This window comes from Rhinolophus ferrumequinum, chromosome 16 (genome assembly GCF_004115265.2).
Source record: "Rhinolophus ferrumequinum isolate MPI-CBG mRhiFer1 chromosome 16, mRhiFer1_v1.p, whole genome shotgun sequence".
NCBI lineage: Eukaryota > Metazoa > Chordata > Mammalia > Chiroptera > Rhinolophidae > Rhinolophus > Rhinolophus ferrumequinum.
The window spans coordinates 64342704-64356741 of record NC_046299.1 but is presented as its reverse complement, the minus strand read 5'-3'; the positions used below and the strand labels follow the sequence as shown (position 1 = coordinate 64356741).

Genomic DNA, 14038 nt, shown 5'->3' with positions numbered 1-14038 from the left:
GACTTGTTTCCTAAAGTTTCCTGAGAGGTCAGCAGAGACAGCCTTCCCAGCTGTGATTCACAGTGCAAATAATGACAAATATCTCCTTTCCTCTCCTGGACCAACCGTGGAGAATATGTGTTGCAAATTTTTTTTATTTTGGTACAGTTTACGTCATAAGACAACGTCTCTATCTGCTGATCTTTCAATAGCTCAGTTCTTCTTTATGAAATCAATCTGAACCCAACCATAACGGGACTGATTATTCCCCCAGGCCGCCATCTCTAGCCCACATGCTTCATACAATACAGGAGACTATCCCAATGTTATTAGCTAACCTCGGCCCACACTTACTCCTTGCTTCTACTGTAAGTTAATTATACTGCTGTAGTTTCTAATTCACTATGCTTATAATTGCCTAAATATTTTTCAGGAAAAAAAATTAGGAAGAGTCAGGAAGCCAGGTTTCTTAACTTCTGTAATAATGCAAAAGGCAAGTAAACCAAGCAGTGTTTGCTTTCCAAATTTGTAGTATTCCCTGAAGGACTTATTAGGGGCGGGCGCGGGCCTGCCTCCCAGGCGCCGATTTGCACAGACGCGGGGGACCTCCCGTCGGCTCTCCGCCCGCACACAGCGCGGCGCCCTCCGCTCGGAGCCCGCTCTGGCCGGCACGACGTGAGGCTAATGAGGCGGCGCCGCAGTCCTCGCGGTGCCCGCCTCGGAGCCACGTTAGCGGGGCTTTCTCCGCAAGGCGCTGCTGGAAGAGGGGACTCGGGAATGCGGGAGGGGTCTTCTGTGCCCCGCATTGCGTTCCAATCGGACAGAGGCTCTGGAGACCCGAGCGCGTTGCGGGGCAGTCCTCCAGGGGCCGGCGCAGGGGCCGAGGCAGGCCCCGGCGGGCGCAGATCTGCCCGCGAGCAGCTGGGCTCCTGCCGCGCGCCCCTCCACGCACCCGGGGAGGGGATCTGACCCCAACCTGCCCTTGCAGCCTCCTCTCCCTTCTCTACCTCACACAGGGAAGGTCGCCGCCCAGGCGCTTTCCGTCTTGCGGCTTCTGCCCGCGCTCGCCTAGTTTACTGCCTGTAAAACTTACTCGTGGTTCAGGATCCCAGCCTGAAGGCCCATTCTCACCCCACCCCGAGCTCCCGACTCCACCGACTGATGTGGGCTGTCCCACCCGAGGCCAGCTCGCAGGCAGCGTCCTGAGCTCGGCCGGGACGACAGTGGTTCACCTGCGGGAAGTCCGTCCTGCACAGGCCACACCGGAGGGGCGGGGCAGGAAGACGCCGCCGGTGGTGGGGCTGCTGGGATCTCTGCCGTCGCCAGATGCCCCTGGAGGGGACTGCCGCGGGCTCCTCAGAGGGAAGCCGACCCAGAGGAGCAGAAGCCTGTGGGGAGCCCAGAGCTGGGGCAGAGGGGCCTGAGGAGCCGCCGCCTGTGAGGGAGAGCGACACCTGGGCTCCTTCATTCCACTAACCTGGCTGTGAACCCCTTGGTGGCTTGCTCTGGGAGGTGGGCTTACTCAGTTGCTGCAGGGGCGGAAGCTGCAGAGGGTTGGGGGCTGAACTCGCACCTAGATCCTGCTGCTCCACACAGAAGCCCGAGTCACTGCCGGGCGCATGCCCGCTCCACCTGGGCTGGGCCAAAGTCTAAAGTTCCAGCTGCAGGTGGACATGCTGTGCAGCAGGGGTTTTACCTTCTGGATGGAAATCTCACCTGTCTCTGGAGATTGGGGGCCAGGCACCATGCTGCCGGTAGGTGAGGCCTGTGGGAGGCAGCTGTGACTGGGGGGAGCTTGTCAAAGTGCTTATGGAAACTTCTGAATGAACTGACCACTCCAGGCCGAGGACCTGATTTCTGATACATCACAAGATTATCAGAGGAGGCTTGTTCTCCACTTTGAGGCACCCACAGAAAAATTTTAATATGCCATAGGTCTGGGAACAATTTGTTTTTCTTAAGATGGTAAAGGTTCCCCTTTGGTTTATTTTGGGATCGTGAAATGTTCTAAATTGATTGTGGTGATGGTTGCACAACCCTGGGAATATGCTAAAAACTCCTGAATTGTACATTCTGATGAATGAATTGTATGATGTGCAAATTATATCTCAATAAAGCTCAACCCAGAGATAAAACCACACAAATATGCCCAAATGTGTTGAAACAATAATATAGAACCAATTCAGTGGAGGAAGGAGAGCCTTTTTCAACAAATGGTGGCAGAGTAATTGGGCATCAGTAGGCTAAGAGAAAGAGAGAGAGAGCGAAAGAGAGAGAGAAATCCAAAATATCTCAACCTAAGTCTCACCCAAAATTAACTCAAAATGGATGATGGGCTTACATATAAAATGTTAAACTAGAAAACTTTTAGAAAAAAATAGAGTAGAAAATCTTCAGGATCTAGGGTTAGACAAAAAGTTCTTTGACTGGAAACCAAAAGCCTGAGCCATAAAATGAAATTTGATAAGTTGGACTTCATTAGGATGAAAAACTTTTGTTTAGTGCAAGACCTTGTTAAGAAGATGCAAAGACAAGCAACAGACTGGGAGGAAATATTTACAAACAATATATGTGACCAAGCACTAGTATCTAGAATAAATAAAGAACTAGCAAAACTCCCAGTAAAAAAAAATAAACAATCCAAATTGAAAAGGAGCTAAAAGATATGAAGAGACGTTTCACCGTTTCACCGAAGAAGATATATAGATGGCAAACAAGCACATGAAAGGATGCTCGTTAGCTATCTAATGGGAAATGCCAATTAAAACCATAATGAGATATCACTGCATACCTATAAGAATGGCTGAAATTGAAAAAAAACAAAACCAAGTGACAACACCAAATGTGGCTACACAGGGCAGCCTGAGGGCTCCTTGTGGGGAGGGGAGTGTTCTGTATGTTGACTGTCTCAGAGTCAGTGTCCTGGCTGTGATGTTGTACTTGAGTTTTCCAAGATGTTACCACTGGGGAAACCGTACAGGATACACAGGATCTCTCCGTATTATTTCTTATGACTTGCAAGTGAAAATACAACCATCTCAAATAAGCATTTAATTTTTAAAATGTCCCCTTTTCATATCACTGATTTAAATGTTAGCTTTAAAACAAGCATGTGCATCACTTTGTGAGCGGTATAAATGTCTAACTAACTATTACATTGTTTTGTACACCAGAAATAAAAAATAAAAAAACAACCACGGGCATAGATTGTTAAGAGTAATTTGAACATACCTTGAGATTGAATGGTCGTAGACTGATTGGGACCTGAATTAATAAACCTTTCGGCTATAGATCCCTGCCCACCAAGTGCCAGAATGAGAGTTTGCACAAGGTGGCAGGTTGGACTCTTTTGGGGCAGAGGCTTGTCTGGGGAAGAGCTCAGGATCTGGGCTTCTTGGGTTGTGCCTTCACTAGAGGAGGGTGAAAAGCAGGTTGAGGAGGAAGGCACAGGTGAGGAGGCAGACTGGGGCATGGAAAGACTCAGAACAAAGAGGCAGGAGGCCAGTCATCTGCATCTGGCTTTGTTCTGTGCCACTGTGCAAATATCAGAACCATGATAGGTGCTCAGCTTCCCACTCCATTAAATGGGTATTGGGAGTAGAGCTGGAAGTCTCAGAGTACTATGCTGATATTTCTTCATTGATATACACAACGTTACTCTGCCTCCACTTTTTGTTTATAAGTGACCTCCGCAAGTGACAGTTTCGTCATCTTGTGAAGATGAAATGAGATGACACTTAAAGTGCTTAGCCTGCAACCTGGCACTTTGGTGGCAGTGGCCATCCTGCTGGTAGCCAAGCAAGCAGGGTGTGCTGGTCAGAGGCCACAGATAGAGAATGGCTCATGTTGGAAGTGAAAAGAATTGTACTGGAGGAAGTACCCCCAAAATATATCAATATATACTTGCAGTCATTAAAATCAGGTTTATAAATACTATTTAATAACATGGGAAGTTATCCTGTTAGGTAAATAAAGTATTATCTCAACTGTGTATGTAAAAGATTCATTCTAAAGAGTGAAGATAAAATCAGCCTGAAAGCTAATAGTACTTGCTCCTTGGGGACGACCTGTCCCTTTGATATCTCTCTTCAGAATATATGAGCTGGGAGAAGAAAAGACCAACAAAACACCCCTATAAGCAGACTTTAGTGGGGAGCTGTCTGGGAGGGTAAAGTAGGATCATCCCTGCAGATAGGAATTCTAACCAAGGAGAAGCAGAAATTGAGGGAGAACACTGAAGTCCTGAGTGGTCCTCAAATCAAGGACTGGAGCCTCCAACAAGAGCCCTGGGTCATTTGCTCAGGCCACTATAACAAAGCACTGCAGACTAGGAGGTTACATACCAGACATTTATTTCCAGACAGTTCTGGAGGCCAGAAGTCCAAGATCAAGGTGTCATCAGGGTTGGTTTCTTTTGAGGCCTCTCTCCTTGGCTTACCCCGTGTTGTCACATGGTCTGCCCTCTGTGTGTATGGATGGGTGTCCAAATTTTCTCTTATAATACCCCAGTAATTTTGGATCAGGGCCTACCCTAAAGATCATATTTTAACTTAATTACCTCTTTAAAGACCTTTTCTCCACATATGATTACATTCTGATGTACTGGGTGTTAGGACATCAACACATGAATTTGGAGGGGGGACACAATTCAGCCTACGAAGAGCATAAATTACCATATGGCTAAAGAGTCCACAAACAAAGTTAAAATAAAAGTGACAGACTGGGAGAAATAAATATTTGCAACATTTATAATATACAAAATATTCTTATCCAGAATATATACAGAGTTTATATAATCAATAAGAAAAATGTAAACAACCCAAGAGAAAAATGGGCAAAGAACATGATTAGGAAATTCATAGAAAAGGAATACCAAATAATCAATGTATAAGAAGATTCTCAACTTCACTTACCAGTTTTATGCAAACTGGAACAAAATGAGGTTTTTTTCTTCTATCAAATTGTCACAAATTAAAAAGACTGATAATGACAAGTTTTGGCAAGGATGTAAGGAAGTGGGAATTCTTAAATGCTAACAGGAAAGCATACCTATTAAAATTTAAAACATTCATATCTTTAACCCAGGGTTAAACTTTTTCTAGGAATCAATGTTACCAAAGTTGCACATGTGCTAAAGGATCTATATGTAGTAGGACTTTTTTCCTCCTGTAAATTACTAAAAGAATGTATATGTCCATTCAGTGGGAGAGAAGTTAAATACAATCCTTATACACATAAAGTAAATACAATACATCCATTAAAAAGAGTGAAGGGGTCCTACATGTACCGAGATTACAATAAAGATCTTCATGACGAGGAGAAAAAAGCAGCACACTGCAGAACTATATTCTATGGATCCATTTAATGTTTTTATAAGTGTGTTTTTACAAAGTAGACATAGGTAAATACACAGACAATTTTGTGACGATGGTCACCAAACTGGCCAGTAGTTATCTCTGGAGAGGGACAAAGATGAAGTTGGGGCAGATGGAAGGAAGAATTTTCACCGTATGCTCTGTATCTTGTATTATTTAAGTTCTGTGCAACTAGAATAAATACAAACTTGCTTGTTCTGACATATACATGTAAGGAAACAAAGGTGTCTGCTTCTGAAGATCTTTTGCAGATCTTCATTCACAGTCACTGCCTCAAGTCTTTTGTCTTCTGAGAATGGCAGCCACCCTCATGGGAGCCTTGATTGCCCCCAATGTTTGCTTTAATCAGTGTAATTAGCAGAGTGTCAATTAGGCTGAAAGGTCTGGCAGCGCTGCAGGCTCCCACAGCAGTGGCTTCTGCCCTTGGCTGCCCTGCCCAGCCCCTTCAGTGACTCAGCTTCCCCCATGTGGCTCTTTCTCCATCCATGGCCTTGTTTCCTCTCATGACTGCAGACTACTGTGGGCACCTTGTTCTTACCTGCTGCTCCGCATCACACTCTGCATCTTCCTTAAGTGGCTCATTGGGGGCTTCAACTAGCAAATGTTTCTGTCATTTTCCCTCACCTGCGTCTCCTCCTGTTTTCCAGTTCACTGAGAGTTTACACTCTCCCCCAAAGTCATTAATACCAGGAATCTCTGAGTTATCAAAGCCCCACCACTCTGCTTGGTCAGAAACTAATCCCGACAGAGCTGATTCCTAAATGTCTCTCAAAGATGTCTTTTTCCTCTGTTTTTCCTGCCAGTGTATTATTGCCTCAAATCTGGATATATTGTCTCTCTCACCTTTTACCACTCTGTCCTCCCTCTAGTTGCTAGAGAAAGCTTTCCCAAAAGCAACTCTGACCATGTCCATCACAGTTTCAAATGTTGCTGGTGGATAAAGTCCAAGCCCCTTAACATGGTATCCAAAACCGGGTCCCACTTGCCCTAGACTACCAGTCCCCTATACACATCCAGGAAGTTCCATTCCCCTTGCCCTTCATACAACTCTGCCTTTGCATGTGGTGCTTCCCTGAAGGAGGTCTTCAGTTCACTTGTGTTGATTTCCTCCCCCTCCCACCTGCATCCACTCTTATTTCTTGTGATACCAGCACCCTGCAAACCACCTGCCTTGCTTCTCAATCTATGTGTGTTTCAGATGGTGGTTCCAGACCCCTTCTCCCCCAGATCATTTAGTTTCTCTTCTCCTGGAATTTGAATTTTGAACATCATAAGAGCTTTGAAGAGACAGTCCGTTTCTGGCTCCGCCCTACCTCCTGAGAGGACTTCTTCAGTTTTTCTCTTATTCTGTGAGTTGTGCTATAGGCAGCCTTCCCATCAACTTCTTTTTGGCTTAAACCAGCCAGGTAATTTTCTTGTGCTTTTAATCAAAGAACTCCCAACAAACCTCACCCTTCTGCTTCAGACAAACCCTTATTAATCCTTTGGGATCCAAATTAAGTATCCACTTACTCAGTTATTTATTCATTCAACAAATATTTACTGACAACCTACTATGAGTTGAGCAGTATCCTGCGGATATAATTGTAAATTAAGCAAGTATGGTTCTTGGCCATGTGGACTTTAAAATATCTCCAAATGAACAACTTTTGGTGTGTGGGTGGAGGCTTTAGGTGCAGAGGGTAGAATTCATCATATTCCTCCATTAATGGCACGCTATCAGTACTGGTATGGGTAATCAATTAATTACTTTTACATCCCCACATAGGCAAGAATATTAATGTATTTGGTATGTATTTGAATGTTTTCTTTTGAAATGTATATTGTAGTTTACGTGCTTTTAATTAATATAAAGAGTATTATTAGACATTGTATACTTCTTTTGCTTTCCTAATTTACTTCATTAAGCATGGTTGTAAGCCTGAAGTATTTGAGATGAGATGAAGGGCCTTAGAAGCAAATGTAAGGATTTTGGCTCTTACTTGGAGTGAAATGGGAAGTTATTTGAGGTTTTGAGCAGAGGGGCAACATGATTTGAATCAGTATTTTACGAAGGAAAACTCTACCTGTTGTGTTTAGATTAAAATTCAGGGGTGCAAGTGTGGAAGCAAGGAGGCCAGTTAGAGGGCTGTTGCAATAATCCATGCGAGAGTTGATGGTAGTTTGAACCACAGACATATATGTTCCTACACAAGGAACTACTGGATATAAATGAGAACAAAACTCCAAAGAAACAGGAAACACCCCAAACAAAGAACATGAGATGCAAATCATTGATAATCAGAGAGATGCAGATTAAAACAATAATATGACATTGCATCTGTGATTCTGGCAAATATTAGAAAACTGGACACTGTCAACTGTTGGCTGGGATATGAGGACTCAAAAATACTCTTGCTCTGTTTATGGAATGTATGTATAATCGAGCAGCCGTGTGACACTGCTGAGTCCGGTAAAGTACTGGATACACATACCCATGACCCAGCAATTCAGCTCCTGGTTGTGTATTCCAGGGAAATTTCCACACATGTTCATGGGTGAACGTGTAGGAGATGTTTATTGCCGCATTGTTTGTGGCAACAGGGAAATGACGGCAGCCTAGATTTCCATCACTGGGACAATGGATGGGTAAAATGTTTATCAGGCTTTATGATAAGTAATTTATACGCTTTATCTCATCTTTGCTTCAAGACAGGCCTAAGACAGCGGGACTTTTAATAGCATCCCATTTTACGGACGATTTAATGGAAACTATCCTCCCATACACACAAACGGCTGCTTATTTCCTTAGTGTTCGGACGAAGACACTGGGGGTCCGGGGCTCAGCAGCCTGCCAGGTGTCCCCGCCGTACCAGGTCGCCGTGCCGTGCGGTCTGCGGGATCTTCACTCTTCCGGCACAGCTGCCTCGGGCCTGGGCTGTCAGCACCGAGGACAGCGCCGGCGGGGGCAGGGGCGGGGCATGGCGTCCATAGAGACGTCACGACGCGCAGAGTCTCCGAGGAGCGCGCTCGCAGGCGGCCAGCGCCGTCGCGTCACGTGACCCGGATAATTGGCACAGCGCGCCGCGCACCCCCTGCGCGCACTCCCCCGACCTGCAGACTCCGGACCGCACTGCCGCGCGGAACCCCACCGGCCGGGTGAGCGCGGCAGCCCCTCCCCTCCGGGTCCTTGCGCCTCTTCTCCCGCCGTCTTGAGGGATTCCTCTCTGCTCCTTGTTCCCGTGTCCTGGGGCGCCGCTGCCCACAGTCCTGAGCGGGTCCCTGCCGGGGAAGGCGGGATGGGGAGTGAGCGTGACCTTGGCTCCGCCCTTGGCTGGCCGCGTCGTCCCCTAGGACCCCCAACCATTCCCCCAGGTCCTACCGTGCGAGTGCAAGTGTTTCGCGTAAAGGAGCGACGCACTAACGGTGGGGTTTCAGGTATCACCTGCGGTTCTCCAGCCCGAAGGCTGAGACTGTCCACCCTGCCTTATGTGGCCTGCTGCTTGCTCGTCACCCCCTCCTAAGGGACGGGGTTGAGGAGAGCCGCGTTGGGAATGGGGAGGGGTTGGCGTTCTGTGCTTGGCAGGACTTGGAGGCAGCCTCGTCTCAGGACCTCGTGGGGGCAGAGCCCTTATGGACGGTTTTAACCACTGTCTCTGCTCACAGACAGGGAAACTGAGGCCCTAATAGTGGCAAGACTGACCTGAGGCCACAGCCAGCCTGGGCAGTGCTTCTCCCACCCCAGGGAGATGTAGGAGGAGGGGAGACGGGGTAACCCAGAGGTGCCCAAAGGGTGCATTGGGCATTACCCGACCCCAAGGGCCCCGCTCTGACACCACTCCTCCAAGGACCGCCCTCGCAGCCCTCACCACACGTCCCTTAACATATTGGAACAGCCCCCATCTACCTTTGTACTTTGCTCACCTCTGGGCTTTAGCTCAGGCCTTTCATCTCTGCCAAGTAAATAAGTACACCCCCTCCCTATCCTGCTTCCTACCTTGGAATCTGCCTCCTGGGCCTTCGCTTGGGTTAAGCAAACTAGAGTTGATGCTTATTCCTGAGAAAAGCCCACCCAATTCTCAGAATGCGGGGACTGATAATCTGAGCCCAGGCTCTGCTGCTGCCTGGCTTCAAGGTCTTGGGGAGGGCCCTTCCCCTCTTGGGATCTCTAGTAACTGATTAATGCAGTGGGCGTATTGCAGACCAGTCCTCCCTAGGGCAGCCCAGACAGGGCCTTGTGTGTGTGGGGGGATTAGTGGCCAGGGATGTCTGTAGTTGTTACAGTTCTGGGAATGTGGGTGGGGAATGATACTAACTTTGTCCCTAGAGAGGATACCCCACCTCAAGAACCACCCAGCCTGGTAGTGCACCGGGGGCTGGGCTGGGTAGGGGGGCACAAGATGCCTCACTCTGACTCTTCCTTGCTGCCCTTTGCCTGTGTAGGAAACACCTGGAAGGGCTGGCTGGGGTTCTGGCTCCAGATACTGAGGTTGGCTTTGTCCCCAGCCCTCCAAGGTTCCTAGGTCCCTAAGCTCTGCTGGGATGGGGGCAGAGGTGGTTGGCTGACTGACCTCCTGCCAGGCTGGGTGAAGGCCACAGCAGTGTCCTGTGGCTGCCCCAGACAGTTCAGTATTTGTAAAACACAATGTTCCTGCACTGAGCCAGGCTCTGACACAGCCAGGCTCTGTCACTGTCCTCCTGAGCCATCCCAGTCCCCTGTGGGGGTGGGGTCAGTGCTGGCAGAGAGCAGCTCTGACTGCAGCCATTGGAAAGTGCATAGTCTAGATGAAATCTGGGTTACATCTTGACTCCATGGTGAGGAGAGTGCAGGCTCTCCACACAGAGCCCTATCACTCACCAGCTTAGTCTCTCTGTGCCTCAGTTTCCCTGTTTATAAAATGGGGCTAATTGAAGTACCCACCTCATTAAATTGTCGAGAGGGTTAAATGACCATAGTGCCTGTCCCAGAACCAGGGCTCACTGTGTGCTTTTATTTTTATTCTCACGATGGATGGTCGTGGGGTCTGGTTTCCCTTGCCTTAGAATAGAGGTGGTAGAACGTTGAGGGTTGTTTAGATTCTTCTAATAACCTGGGCCAGTAGCCTCCAGCCCTCATCCTGCGCTTAGAGAGGTGCTGCTCCAGGGAGAGCCAGCCCCTAGTGGCCGTCGCTGTAGGGCCTGGCATCACTGGTGGTGGGGTTGGGCAAGTGCTTAAGGCAATTGGGGCTCAGGTTCCACCTGAACCCACCTCCTTCCTTTCTGCGCTGGGATATATGTTTGCTTTTTTAGTTTTCCTCTGTTCAGACTTGCTGCTGGTTGCCTGAGGAGCCCACTTTCTCTTGCTTAAAGAGACCATCCCTCCTTCCCTTTGCCTCATGTGAGTTTGGAGGGACAGAGAGAGGCGACCTGCTGGGAGGACTGTGCCCTGTCCTGCCTTGGGGCCTGACCCCCTGCAGAAGGCCCAGCCAAATGGTTTGGTGACTTGGTTGACCTGATGTGGAGGCGGAGGGGCCGTGTTGGTTGAGCACACCAGGTCCCAGGTGCACTTGCTTAGGGCCAGGCCCAGACAGGACTGGGAAGCCAGTTGCACCCCAGAAGGCACATTTTCTGGGACTGAATTGTACACGGGGAAGCAGGCCCCTCCTGCCTGCATCGCCGCTGGCTCTGGTGCTGCAGCCCACTCCCAGGCTGCCATTCTCTGGGCAGAAGAGTGTTAGCGAGCATCGGGGGAGCTGTTCTGTGTCCCAGCGGCGTTGGGCTGGGTCACAGAAGGGGGCTCCGCTCACAGCTGTGGTGGGAGGGGTGGGGGCAGAGGTCCTACTCTTCACGTCCTGTGTAGGAAGACGTGGCAGTGCCTGGGGGCAGCAGGAACCTGAGTGGGCCCTCCACCTGCCTGGATAGGGGGCTCTCCAGGATTGGAGGTGGCTCTCGGAATTCCTCTCCTCTGGATGAAGCTTCCTACTGTTACTCAGGAATTTTCCCTGGGAAAGGGCAGATGAGATAACAGGGGTGATATAAACTCCACGTTCTTGTTCCTGTTCAGCCTGGGTGGACTTCAGCCTGTATGTAGCCCCTGAGCTGTTAGCTGTCCTGAGTGACGTTGCTGCGTGTGAGCTCTGGGCCGGGTATGAAAGCTGAGGGTGGCTCCAGCCGAGAGCTGGGCATGGGCCTGCCTTCTGGTCTCCCCTCAGTGGCCCCTCGTGCCTTTCCCTTCTCTGTGAAGTGAGGCCATTGAGACCCATGTCATTGGCCTTCTGGCCTGGGAGGCTGCTCTGAGTCAGAACTGCAGGCAGATGAGGTCACTGGTCACTTTTGGTCATAATGACCAGAGACCCAGCTGTGCCATGGCCTCCTGACGTAGTGCTACTTAGCCAGGTCCCTTCTTTCAGGCTTTTTCCTGACTGGGCATGGCGCGCCCAGCCCGTGGAGGACTCTCCTGTCCAAGTTCCAGGGTGGCCAGCTGTGTGGCCTACTCCTTGTTGGGCGGTCTGACTGCACGTGCCCTGTGGCCCTCTGAGTGGGCTCCAGGACTTGGGTCGGGTGCTCCCTGAGGCAGGGCCTGGGTTGTACTTGTCTCTGTACCAGGCTTTGGGAGATGGCAGGGCGGGAGCTGGTGTGGGCGGGACACAGCAGGACTGGGGCTCAGAGTGCCGAAGCGCTGGGTGGACTTCATTGAGCTGGGATCTCCACTAGGCAGTGAACCCAGTAGGGCTGGCACACTGTCCCCATCTCCTCTGCATCGTCACTGTCTTGCCCAGGGCCACCTGCCTGGTAGGACGACACATGCCTGATGAGTGAAAGATTGGCTGCCAGAGCCTCCTGGGTCCTGGTGCTGTGGTTTATGCCTCTCCCCCATTGCCCATGTCCAGAATGAATCAGCTGAGGCTGCTGCCATCCCGGCTGGGGGCACAGGCTGTGAGGCTTCTGGCCCCATGTGATGTCCAGATGTTCAGCTGGCGCAGCAGGTCTGGGCCACCGGCCACGTTCCCGAGCAGCAGAGGTGGAGGCAGCTCTAGTTACATGGAGGAGATGTACTTCGCCTGGCTGGAAAACCCCCAGAGTGTACACAAGGTTGGCACCCCCACCCTGCCCTTTGTGTGGGAGGGAAGCTCCTGGGGCCGGGCTGTGGAGGGGAGAGTGCAGAGAAGGAACTTGCCAGCTGTGTGATCTTGGGCAGGTTTCTTTGTCAGGTCCTCCATCATTCCTGTGTGTAAAAGAGCCTGTCGTCATGTTGGGTGGGGAAAGGCTGTTGCTTTCCTGTTGCTGAACCAGCCCGTGGGTGGTGGGCTGGCCTGAGAAGTCCTGACAATGCCCCACTCAACCACACCTGGTCTGAGACCTGCCCCTGCCCCTGCCCTCTTCGTCAAGCTGTGCTGTCTCCAGATGGCCTCTTGTTATGTAGTTAGGTAACTGAGAAAATAAATAACCTGCTGATGGCAAAAAAAAAAAAAAAAAAAAAAAGAGAGAGAGAGGGCGAAAGTGAAAAGTGCAGGTAGTGTGTCTCCTCTTCACTCACACTCACATGATCCCAAAACAAATCGTATGGAGTTAGTAAAAATGCTTTCTCCTAATCCACCCATCTGCTCAGTTTCCACCTGCCTGTATCCCAGTTTATTCTTCACTTCTGTGTCCTTTCAGAGCATTTCTTTAGGTAAGCTTACTGCGAACACAGCCCTAGATTTCCCCTTTACACAGAAGTAACATGTAAGCACTGTTGTGCTTTGGCGTTGTTCTCTTAGCACACATCTCCAAGACCTTTCCACGTCAGTACGTCAGGGGCCTCGTTGTTCTTTTTATCCAGTTGCTTAACATTCCATTGTATGGATGTGCCACATCCGTGCCCATCGCCAGATGTCTGGCTCAGTTCCACTGTCTGGCTGTCACGATCAGTGCTGCAATGCACAATCTTGTGTGTTCTCGTCTTGCACATGTACAGCTATCTGTAAGATAAATTCTCCATGGTGGAACTTGTGGGTCAGAGAGCCCTGTGTATATAACATTGATGGGTCTTGCCAAGTTGCTTTCCACAGAACTTGTACCACCTTGTTCTCCACCAGGACCGTGAGAGGAAAGCCCTTTGTGTTCTGCCAGAACACGGTGGTACTCGGGCATATGCACATCTGCTTTTTACTTCTTTACTAGTTGCACAGCATAACCCTTTCTGCTTTGTTCACTTTACAGTATATGTCGGTGATAGTCCCCATCTACAATAATAAATGTGCCTTATTTTTTGTAAAGACTGCATAATCTTCCAGAATTTAAATTTATCATCATTTATTTAATCAGTTTCCTGTTGATCTCCACTTAGATTGTTTTTATGTTGTTTTTATAAACAGTCCCGTAAGGAACATCTTGTACATATATCTAGGCATACCTGTACAAGTACATCTGTAGAATAAATTACGAGCAGCAGAATTGTCAGTTCAAAAGATACATGCATTGAAAATGTTGAGGGCCTGCCTGCCAAATTGCCCTGCACAAAGGCCGCCTCCAACCCACTGTGTGTGGGGGCATGTTTCCCTCAGTGGTAGAAGCCCCTTGCACACGTAAAGCCTCTGGGTCACAAGTTATAGCCTCCCCCAAACCCCTACCAAGCTGGGTCCTGGAGAGATCTTGGCTCTGGGTTCGGGGCCTGGATTGGATTTGAGGGTCCTCTTGGCATGGTCTTGGGAAGGCTCTGAGAGCTATGATGGTGGAGGAACACT

General features: G+C 49.3%; 1 protein-coding gene across 3 annotated transcripts in view; it reads left to right on the top strand.

Moving 5' to 3' along the window:
* The first annotated feature begins 8341 nt into the window (after positions 1–8341).
* The window catches only part of OGDHL (oxoglutarate dehydrogenase L), a 29316-nt gene continuing 23619 nt past the window's right edge, over positions 8342–14038 (top strand). Inside the window, exons 1-2 of one of the 3 annotated variants that reach the window (XM_033129989.1) lie at positions 8342–8492; positions 12203–12404. In XM_033129989.1, coding sequence (XP_032985880.1) covers positions 12204–12404 — 201 coding nt within the window. In that variant the 5' untranslated portion in view covers positions 8342–8492; position 12203. The remainder of the gene's footprint in view (positions 8493–12202; positions 12405–14038) is intronic. The other 2 variants (XM_033129991.1, XM_033129992.1) reach the window with 2 other exon arrangements.